The sequence below is a fragment of the Cololabis saira genome, chromosome 13 (assembly GCF_033807715.1).
Source record: "Cololabis saira isolate AMF1-May2022 chromosome 13, fColSai1.1, whole genome shotgun sequence".
NCBI lineage: Eukaryota > Metazoa > Chordata > Actinopteri > Beloniformes > Belonidae > Cololabis > Cololabis saira.
This window is the reverse complement of record NC_084599.1, coordinates 32,677,062-32,688,943: the sequence shown is the minus strand read 5'-3', so window position 1 is coordinate 32,688,943 and position 11,882 is coordinate 32,677,062. Positions and strand designations below refer to the sequence as shown.

The 11,882-nt window shown below is 36.0% G+C and overlaps 1 protein-coding gene across 1 annotated transcript; it reads right to left on the bottom strand.

Annotated features, from left to right (window-relative positions):
• Positions 1-4,849: 4,849 nt before the first annotated feature.
• On the bottom strand, positions 4,850-11,627 carry ebna1bp2 (EBNA1 binding protein 2). Its single transcript, XM_061737236.1, has 9 exons — positions 11,407-11,627; positions 10,321-10,404; positions 10,037-10,212; positions 7,089-7,212; positions 6,452-6,541; positions 6,263-6,338; positions 6,055-6,145; positions 5,787-5,958; positions 4,850-5,671 (listed from the first exon to the last, which is right to left on the bottom strand). Exons 1-9 carry the CDS (start codon positions 11,509-11,511, stop codon positions 5,624-5,626), a joined length of 966 nt encoding a protein of 321 aa, XP_061593220.1. The 5' UTR covers positions 11,512-11,627; the 3' UTR covers positions 4,850-5,623.
• Between the last annotated feature and the right edge of the window lie 255 nt (positions 11,628-11,882).

Sequence of the window (11,882 nt, the reverse complement as noted above, 5' to 3'; positions counted from 1 at the left end):
AAGTAATTACACAGCACAATTTTAGAGTTTGCATTAAAACAAAATAAAAATAACATCTTCAGACTGCTGCATATTATCTTAAATGAAAAAACTATACAAGAGCAGGAATCGTCCTCAAACTGCAAAAAATCAAACAATATTCAACCGAAAGTGTTACAAACCAGCATCTGTCCCTTTATCTTTCATTCATCAATAATTTTAATGCCAGCTGAATGAATCATTTGGGCACCTAGTGAACATAATTAGAGATGTTTCATATACCCCTGCTAACCAAGAACCCAGATCTGAAAGCATGCCTTGAATAATTAGTTCACTGATTAAATGGGACAAACAGAGAATTAACAGGCAACAATCTAACTAATTACCCATGTGGGCCACTTTTAAACACAAATGCTGAACATACATTTCAGTTAGCTTTCCAAATTGTGGACACAAGTTTTTCCTCTATTCTATGACTATGATTTTAATACTTCTTGGTTGTTTGTTTTTTTGTTTTTTGTTTTGATCATCCATGACTGAGCGTCTGTCATAATTATTGCTGGTTAATTAATTAATGTACCAGTAAATCCATCAACCATTAACCAAAACAATTGAGCCGTCAACTTTTGATGAGCTTTATTGACATAATCGAGTCAGTAAAGAGCATATTTTATTTATTTAACCTTTATTTAACCAGGTAAGTCAGTTTCTCATTTACAATGACGACCTGGGCAAAAGGCAGCACAAAGAGTCAAACACATACAATCACAGTGAAACAATCAAACACGATATATATAAAAAACACACAACACGTAAAAAATATGAGTAAAAACATGTGCAATGATCACAGATTAATGTTGGGAGTGTATTTTTGAAGGAGGAGAATGGGAGGAATGTGTGAAGTTTAAGTGTTTGCTGCAGATGATTCCAATCACCAGCAGCAGCTGAAATGAATTCTGGCCAAAGGAGGTAATAAGTTAATGTAACTGCTTGAACGTAGGTTCATATTACTGATGTTGATATTAAGTAGTGAGCCAGGATATGAAGGGGTGCTTCCAGTGATGGTTTTGTAGATGAAGTGATACCAGTGGATCAGTGTACGGGAGTGAAGTGAAGGCCAGTTGACAGGTGAGTCGAGGTTACAGTGATGGGTGTTAAAAGGAGCACCTGTAACAAAGAGGACGGCGGTGTGGGAGATGACGTCAAGTTTAATGAGAAGGGTTTTGGAGGCAGACCTATTTACTATATCACCTATATCTATCTATATGTATTTCATTTTTTTACTTTTTTGTATTCTTTTTTAACATGCATGTTCAAAATAAATCGTCAAATCAAATCAAATCAAATATCTGTATCTATTGTGTTACTTTAACTACATAAAAATATGTAAATAAATAGTTTAAATATGAACTGAAGTAAAAAGGGGCCTACTTTGTCATCAACATTTTTAGTTTGTTAGTTAAGTTGGAAAAATGCAAATAAAGAAAACTATCTAATACTGTATTTACTATATCACTGTAATGTAGAATTGGGAGGACTGTCATTTTAACCAGAGTTAAAAAGTTAGTCTAGAATTAGGGAAGGTAGTGTGTGTTTTTTTTTTTTTTTTTTTTAATCCTCAAAATATACATTTGTTTCTTTATTTTTGATCAACTATTAGTATTTGATGTTGGTCGGAGGGAGGATGCGCCGCAGATGTGAGTGTGTGGCGCCATCGCGTGGTCGGCGAACGCACATGCAACGAAGCCGCATCAACTGTTGCTAGGCAACGCGAGTTCAGACCCAGAGCGCTCAAACCCGGGCCACACGTTTGTTGCGCCTTTTAATCTGGGTTTTTATTTTTCTTTTCTTTTCTTTTCTTTTCTTTTTTTTGTCGTAATTATGTCGGTGAATTACGTTCATCAAGACCTAATTCACAACGAGAATGTGAAGAAGGAGCTCTATTATCGGAAGATGCACAAGTGCAACCCGCCCAAGATATGTGAGTCTCTAACTTTTCATGAACTCAAGTTCATTAAATATGACCTTCATGTAAAGGTCATTTGACAGCCCCAAGAGAGAGCTTTGTTTAAAAAAAAACTGTGTCCTTACAAAGTCTTTGTGCTCTGTTTTTTAGTTGGTTTCTTGCCAGATCAGACCTTGTCAAACTCGCCTGCAGAGGAGATGGCAGATAGTAAGTGTCCTCCTGAAGTAAAAAAGGCTCTTATTGTCTCTTAAACCTGAACTCGGAGCTTCAATGAAACAGTGAAACATGTCTTGAGTCATTCTATAATTAGGGGTACATGTCATGTCCATGGGCTGTATTTATCAATTTTACTAAATATTCACTTAAAGCAATGATCAACTTTGTATCAGGGCACATTTCTCTTTCATTTAATACAAAAAAGTCAACAGATTCCATAATTTATTTTTCAAAAAATGCTTATTCTATACTGGATTTTGTTGTTTTTGTGCTGTCCGATTTGCTAAATGTCAGGTTTTGCTCTTCAGATTAACACTAAAATAAATTTTTTTGTATTTAATTTCCATAATTATTTGTTCAAAATAATCATTTAAAATATGAGAAAGGTGTTTTAAAAACTATTTGGTTCATGCATGTACATAAATCATCCACTTTGTGTGTGTAAGAGTCAGAGAAATCTCTGTCAACTGTGTTACCCATTGAAAAAACCCCTATAAATCAGCAATGGTTTGCTCCAAAGCCACATGTCCAAAATTATATGATGCCCCTTCCTTCAGGGAGGGAGATTTGAAGACAGTGTGGTAAATTTCTACTCCTCCTCTTCAATATTTCCTCAATATTATTGTGTGCACATAGAGTGGGTTAATTGATCGTCAACTGTGTTATCAACATGTTCTTGTGAACTTGCTTTACATGTTATTTTTACAAAAATACAGAGAAACTGTATAAAAACATGAGTTGATCAAGGCCATGTAGTGACAGGTCCAAGGTCTGCAGTTAGCACAAGGCCCTAAAATGGCCGAAATGTCAACTGTGTTACCCACAAACTTTAACACAGTTAACAGGGATTAACACGGTTGACAATGTTGGCAGTTTATTGTCATAGTTTATGCTTATATTGAGTGTTGTTGATAAAAAAAACATTCATGAACTATTGTTATAACACAGACATTACATAGTAATTACATAGGAGTTGCCTAATTACATAGTAATTTGTGCCTGTCAACTGTGTTATGAATGGTTTTTGTGTCATATATCTTTTAAATATTGACTAAACTAACAAAAAGATGGGGGATATCTGTAGAGAGGGAGGTCTTACATAAGATTTGTGAATAACTCTAAATTCAGTGTAATATGCATTTATGTTGAAATTATTAATCCCTCCTGATAACATCCCATAGAATGTCCATTATGAAGCTCAAAATTCATATTTTCGAATCACTTAGACAGGCAACCTTAAAACCCCTGGTGAACAGACTCAAAACCTTTCAAACAAATGTATTATCAAATGTGTAGTACCTAGTTCTTGTTGTATATGACACATTTGTCCGTAACACGTAGTCCAATGTTTATTTTCATTAAAATATTTAATATGTAATTAGAGTTTAAGCTTGGCAATTAATGAATTTAGCACATTTAGGGGGTATATTATGGAAACAACTAGATTTTTTATCAAAAAAGAAAACTGATTTTGTCACTTTTGGTTGATATGAAATGTACCCCTAATTATAGAATGACTCTCTTATTTGCAGGAGATCTCGCTGAAACCAGCAGCAGCAGGTCAATATATGCCATGCCGCCGACGGAGAATGGGCAATATGGATGGATAACAACGACCCGAGTAATGACACTTAAAACTCCATTTAAATCAATACTTTTGTCCTTTAAAGACACCCATTGAATTGCAAAAGCTGCAATCTCCCCTCAGTCTATATTGTAGCTACTGCATCACCTGCATCACGACAGCCTGATGCAGAGCTTTGGTCTTTTGTCAATGTTTTTTTTTAAGCCTTTTCTCCCTTTTGGATACTCTGCTGCTTTACCATTTCTGTTAGTAATTCTAGCATTTTCCAAAATATTTATCACTGAGTAGGTTTAATAGGAATATTGTTTACATATGGGAAAAAAAAGCATTTGAGCTATACCAAGTCTATTCTGAATTAGCCTAATATTTCTAACAATTAAATTTCAATCTCAGGTTTAAATGTTTTGTATAATTCTGTTTCCAACCATGAGACAGCTCAAACTTACTTCCTCCCACCTAATACCAGTGGGGTCATTTTCTGGTTAAAGTTAACGCCACACTCTTCATGAATTTTGTTGGGAATGGCAAGAAAAACTGCAGTTTTTTGTAAAATGCGCTATACTAAAGACATCGGAACAGTTTTGCAACCACAACTGTTAGTTTTACGGTAAGTTCCAAAACTAGTACTACTGGGATTGTTTTATGTCTGTAATAAATCTGTCATAAATGTTTTTAGTCTCAGCATAATTTACTACTTTACTGTATTGTACATATCTTTCATATTTTGTCAGTTTACAAACCTGCTGGTCACTTTGCACACACTGTACCTCATTATTTTATACGACTGTACATTCCTCACTTTCTGCTTCTTTGCACTTCTGGTTAGATACTAAGTGCATTTCGTTGTCTCAGTGCATGTACTCTGTGCAATGACAATAAAGTTGAATCTAATTAATCTAATATGGCATTAACTCAGTGCAATATTTACAGACCAAATACTTGGATTAAAGACTGGCATCATGATTGAAAAAAAAAAAAACAAACCTACCGTAATCTTGAGTTTTTATGGCTATATTAATGTTGGATCTCTTAAAAGTTTCTCATTCTCTGCTACTGCCATATAGTCATCATGGCAACCATTGTTCAAAAACAATACAAAAATGCCAAGGGTTCGGTAGCAGTTTTAAGAGAAGACAAGCACACTTATAATGCTGAACGGTACTAAAAAACTGCCTTTTTTTTTCCCTTTTAGTTCCAGAACAGGACGAACTTCGGGCGAGTTCACACCCACATCACCGAATATGCAGAAGATGCATGGAGGCGCCACATTAAACCGTTCTAAAGCAGATGATCACATGCATTTCTTTGTGATACAAACACATCAGTAGAGTCCACTTATTTGCCAAATTTGGAGGGGAAAAAAAGCACATCCAAGGACAGCACTTTCACACATTTACATAAAACACTCCCACTGTTACATACCGGCCATTTTAATGAATGAGAAAGGGCAAAACTGACGGCAGCTCGGTAATATAAAATATTGTCACTGGATGAAAAACCAATGAATGTACGATCAGAGTACAAGAAAAAAAACATTGTTCATTAAACAAATGGTAGGTTTAGACATGTGTAATCACTGAAAGTGATATTAAAAACCTTGTTAAAAAAAAAAAAAAAAAAAAAACACAATGTGGAGATGATAAAGGTCTCAGAGAATTTATGCCTTTCTATGAAATTACTAATGAAAAAAAAAACAGACTCCAGACTGTTCTCTTTTCTTGTCTTAAAAGAATGTTGTTTTTCCTCTGTGGGGCTTCAAGGAGGTTTATGTATCCCATCATCTAAGTCCATATACTCTCAGTAGGTGTAACTTTGACAGATGTGGGAGCAGCTTTGTCAAATTCTGCCCAGAAACAAGGTCCAAGTCCATTCAGTTTTTATGAGCGGCCCTTCATCTTTTTTCGCACAGACTTCCCGGGACGTTTCTGAAAGCCAAAGTGAGAAAAAGAAAAAAGGTAAGTGCTTTCCTCACTGTGCTTCCTTGCATAAAATTTAGTACATCCAATAAATCAGTCCTGTGTTTTTATGTGTGTGACTCACATTTTGTCTCCCCCCTTGGCCTTTCTTGCCTCCTTTTCCACCCTTGGCATTAGCCACTTTGGCTCGGAAACTGGAAACATCATTGTGGCTTTCCTTCGTGTTCCACTTCTTGCCACTCTTTTTCCCTCCAAAGCCAAACCTCTGGTCCTTGTATTTCCTCTTAGCACTGGGGCTGTCAAAGTTTAAGTAGAATATTTAGTTTTTTTGGCGGGGGTCAACTTGAAATTAATGACATCATTGTTCACAAGTGAAGAAAATAACGCATTACCCCTTTTTGTTCAGTGTTTTCTTCGAACCATCAGCTGAATCTTTGCCTGTTTTCTGGTCTCCTTCCAGGAACTCCAGTTTGTCGGTCATTCCTAGAAAACATGTTGACAAAAGTTAGATCTTTAGAGAATCTATGAATGATATTTTACAAGGAGGGCCAGTAAAACATCTTTTTTTGGTAAAAGAAACAACATGAAACAAAAATCCACCTTTCTGGTATTTCTTTACAGCAGACATCATGGCCTTCTTCTCCTTCTGTCTCTTCTGAATCACTTCTACTTGGACCTGGCATGAATTCAAATGTGTTTACTTTAATGCGTTAAACATGCCTCTTTATTTCTGTATGGATGAAGATTAATAAATACTTGTGAAACAAATAGCATTAAAAAAAAACCAACCTTTTTGCCAAACTTTCTTTGCTCACGCAACTTCTTGGCCTTTTCTGACTTCTCCATAATCATCTGCTTTGAGATCAACTTTTTCCGGATCTAGAAGATAAAAGCAAAGACATGATCTTTAATATTCAAACTTGACATGGAGCGCTGACATTTACTTACTTCACTAATATGAGCAATAAGATTTTTATTACAATACATGAAAAGGACAAAAATAGCTAGTGTCTTTAGTGTCAATCATGGATTCCAACAGGCTGAACGTATCCTGTACAGGTGTCACGGTACATGAACACTTTGTCATCACTCTTGGTAGAATTTTAGAAGATTTTTTCACAAATACAGGTTTTACTCTGCTTAAAAGTAACTCAGGTTTGCGTTCCTTTCCTCATTCTACGTTTACATGTTTTGTTCCCACAGCAGAAACATCTGACCAAACAGCAGTTGGAACATTTTGGCCCATTTGAATTTTTCTCCGTGTGAAAAGGAACCAAAAGTTCAAAATGCTAAAAGTTTACAAACTCAAGGAGTGATTTGAACCAAAGCAAATAAATGCAGGTTTGAGACACAATCAGCTATGAAATTCATTTTGAGTGTAGAACCAGTTAGTAAAAACACAAAACCAACTGGGAAAGCAGCTCACCTTCTGCATATGCTGATCTGTCTTGGCCATCTCTGCAAAGTAGTCATCGGGCCTTTTGGTGGGTATGTTGTGTTTGTTTAGCAGAGGCAGCGCATTCAGGACTGTAGCTTGAGCTTGACGGTAACTATGAATGAAGAAAAAAGGGATTTTAGACGCTGCAATCTCCGTGGCTTTAGATTCGTGTCGGTAGAGCACAGACTTTCATTCGGCTAAGTAGTATCTAAGTGATAGCTTTATTTATTTCTCTTACTAAAAACATTCACTGCGCCAGCACGTACAGAAACATGTAATAACCCTGTGCTTCAGACGAAAAAAACAAAAACATTCTACATCTGCACTCTTTCAAAATGGAAACTTATATTTAATAATTTTCCAAGTATGAAGAAGAAGAAAAAAAACACTTTTGAAAGCAGTTAACCTGGTCTTGGCAAGAAGTTGCTAACAAGGTAAATATAATCTGAAATTGACCACAGGTTTCTGTAGATCTGTATTCTGAGAGTGGTCGTCGTCCCATCAGAAGGTTGCAGTTTGAGTCCCAACACTGGCAGATTAAATGCACGAGGGTCCAAAGCAAAGAAACTGAACCTCACATCGTCCCAAATGTGTTCCTCACTTGAACGTCACTTTGCAATAAAACCAGCTGCGAAATGAATAGAATTAATTCCATCTGCAGAAGAAGATGAATCAATCAAGGCTGTCACACTGCATTAGAATTAATAGATCCAGAAGAATGTTTTGTTTTAAAAGGTTGGTTTTAAGGCTCCTGTCCACACATGGCTTTTTTGGTTTTCCCTTAGTGCTATCTTCCTTGGATCGTTCCTAACCACAAGAAAAGGACCGCATGCAGCATGATTCCCCCAGAGACCTCCAGTTTCATTATGTGAGCTTCTTGCTGAAAATCTCATCTATTCAAACTTTAACAAGAGCAAATGGAAGAGAAACTTGTTCTCACATTTCTTTTATTATAATTTGGATAATGTGTTCAAATGAAACAGTTACAAAAAAAAAAGAAAAATTAATTTGTGGGTGCAGACACGGCAGGACAGACGATCCTGATGGCCTGCTGACTTCACAGTGGCAACAGCAGAGCAGACAGGCAGATACAGACACGCAGCATTTTTAATAGACTCAATGACTGCGTTTCCATACAGTCAATAACCCTTTTAAAACCCGAATATTGGAAATAACCCGAATTTGCACGGCCATGTAAACACCAATAACCCCTTTGAATAACCCGAATTTGCTCATATTCCGGTTTTTAAAAACCAGAATATGACCCCTGGGTTACTCCTTTTAAAACCCGAATATTCGGTCATGTAAACGCCAAACGGGATATCCCGACCAAACGGAACATTAATTTGTTTTCTGCGCATGCTCTGTTCGCAAGGAATCCTGATCTTTTGAGTCCAGGAAGTTCTTATAAACACGGAGAAACGTAAGACCACGCCACACTTTTGGAGTGAGGAGGAGACTAATCACTTCATAAATGTAATGAAGGATATGAACATTTTGGCATTTGTAGACGGTAGAAAGTACGGGGATAGCGAGATTTACAAGAAGGCGAGCGAAAAGTTGCGCGAAGCAGCATTTGTTTTGAATTTGGATACAGGAAAAGAAGCGGAAATTACGCTAATTGCATCATCACATTCTCCGCGCGTCGCTGGTTTAATCGGGATATCCCGAATGATTAATTACCATGTATACAGGGATAACCCTGTTTGCTCACGCATGTAAACGGAATATTCCGAATGTTGCAGTAACCGGAATATTAGCAATAACCCCAATTTTGACTGAATGTAAATGTAGTCAATGTTGTCTGTGTGTTCTGGAGCCAAACACAAGCAATCCTCCGAATTAAGTCCTACTACTGTCCACCGTCTATCCTAAAATAGGACCAACCAGCAGTTCAAGTGGAGTTGTAATATTAACATGTTCTAGTGAATTAAAAATAATAAGTGCTGCAATCCAGCACTTTTTGGACAACAGAAAACATAATGCCATAGCTTAATACTTTAGGCACCAACTTTAGACAAACCAATGTTAGATATAGTTAAACAGTCAAATCCTTCATCAAATGCTACAGATCAGATAATCTCGGACACAATATCTGTTATGTATTTGTGAAAAATACATCAGGGTAAAGTTGAGTACTAAGGTTAATTTCTCAACTCATACTACCACTTGTTGATTATGCAGATATTGTTTATCAAAATACTCCAGATACCCATCTTAAACCTCTGACTGTATTATTTAATTCATTATGTAGATTTGTGTTACGTTGTCCTTTCAGAACATCATTGTTTTATGTTTGATTCATTGAACTGGTTGCAAACCAAATCTAGACAGCAATTTCACTGGCTTCAGTTCCTTTTTAAATGTGTTTATTTTCACTGTCCTCCATATTTAAAAGAACTCATGATTCTATATAACTCTCCATACTCACTCAGACATATTAATTTTCCTTTTTTCTTTGTTCCTAGAATTTTAAAAGATGTTGGTAAAAGATCATTTTATTTTAAAGCTCCATCAGATTGGAATAATCTTCCCCTCTTTTTGCGTTCTATTACCTCTTTTCATTATACTCTCATCTTAAAACAAATGCCCATGTTTTTAATTTATTTATGTATTTTTTGTGCCTTTTTTCTATTTATTTATTTATTTTTATTTATTTTTTCTTTTCTCTCTGTTATGTTATATTTATCTCATTGTTTCGGTTATTTAGTTAGCCTACTTTGTAACTAGACTTATGTGGGTAGGGGTTGTGTGTGGGAGGGGGTGAGCAAGATGTCTGTTTGTTTTATGTCATGTATGTCTGTACTGTAATGTTGTATGTTTTATGGGACTCCCTTGAAAATGAGATGTTACATCTCAAGGGGCTATCCTTCAATAAGTTCCTAAAAATTCCTAAATACTACATTTACAGTAAACTGCACTTGATGGTTACTTACAAGAACATCTCCCTCTCGAAATCATCCTCTGCATTGAGCTCTCCATTTGTGGCATTTGCCTGAACTTTCTCTTCAGCTTTGGGGAGTTGATCCTCAGCTGGTGAGTTGGTCACGTCTAATCTCTCCACCCAGGAAAGATTTCTGCGGAACTCAGCGAGGCAGTGCTTCAACCCGTTCTGCATGAGATGTAGAAAAGTGATTTCAATGTGCTGAAAACATACTGGAATGCTATTTTGATCTCAACCAGAGCATCAACTAACTTCACCGTTCTTTCAGTTACTTACCACATTGTTGAATAACTTCTTGGATTTATCCACCATAACATTCATCCCAGGTTTCAATAACCCTTTAGCGAAGGCTTCTTGAAGCTATGCAACAAACAAACAAAAGAAAAACAACATTTTTATCATTTTGGAGTCAATTGAATTGTTGAAGAAACATCAATTTAACTGATGTTGGCTTTATTCTCCATTAACTCCCTCAGATACTTTTCATAAATCTCAACGGGTTTACTTTTACATATCAAATTCAACACCCTCTGCAACGTTTCACGTAGTTAACAGAGCTGGGTAGTAACGAGTTACATTTACTCCGTTACAATTACTTGATTAAGGTTTGGTACATTTTGTACTTTTAGGAGTAGTTTTGAATCACTATACTTTTTACTTTTACTTGAGTAGATTTGTGAAGAAGAAACTGTTACTCTTACTCCGCTACATTAGGCTACGTTTAGCTGTTACTTTTCTTTTATCCACGTACGCGTCAATCTCATGACATCACTGGGTGATTCTTTGGGAAAAATGTTTGTTTTTGCATGTTTTGTCACATTTACACAGACTCAAACACACACAGAGTTTCTATGAGTTCATGTTTGTTCTAGTTCTGCCTGGTTAAAAAAGAAAAGTACAAAGGCTTGAAATGTTGTGCTACTTGTGCTTCATTTATTTTTTTATTCTGTTATTATTTTATCATTTATTAAAGTACTTGAATTTACTTTAAGCTTATTTTAAGCTATTTTTTATTAATTTTATTGATTTAATTTGCCTGAAGATGATTATTTTGTACTTTTGTCTTTTTGAATGGTTGTGTTAAAAAATAAATCAGACGTTACTCAACAGTTACTCAGTACTTGAGTAGTTTTTTCACCAAGTACTTTTTTACTTTTACTCAAGTAATTATTTGGATGACTACTTTTTACTTCTACTTGAGTCATATTATTCTGAAGTAACAGTACTTTTACTTGAGTACAATTTTTACTCTACCAGCTCTGGTAGTTAATAATTACTTGCTTAAAGGTTTTATATTGTTTTCAACACGTTTGTGCGGCTGTGCTAGTTAGCCGCGGCTAGCTGATGCTAACTCCAACTCACCTCTCCATCCGACAGTTCACTGTCTTCTTCTTCCTCCTCCTCAGACTCCTCGCCGAGCAGAGACTCTTCCTCGTCTGACTCCATGGCCATGATGTCCATAACCATCAAATGAAATATGTGTACTTGTAGGAGTGAAAAGGTGGATTTAAAAGTTGTTTATTTACTGCAGCTGCACATGTGGAGCAATTCACGTGGAGCAGAAAGGAAGTGACGCAGTCAATATCCTTCTCGTAGAGTCCGCCGATGGAAAACAAGACAAAAGAAGGAACGTTCCTACCTCATAACTCCGTGTACAGTAAGTATACAGGACTGTCTCAGAAAATTAGTATATTGTGATAAAGTCCTTTATTTTCTGTAATGCAAAAATATCATACATTCTGGATTCATTACAAATCAACTGAAATATTGCAAGCCTTTTATTATTGTAATATTGCTGATCATGGCTTACAGCTTAAACTCAAATATCCTATCTAAAA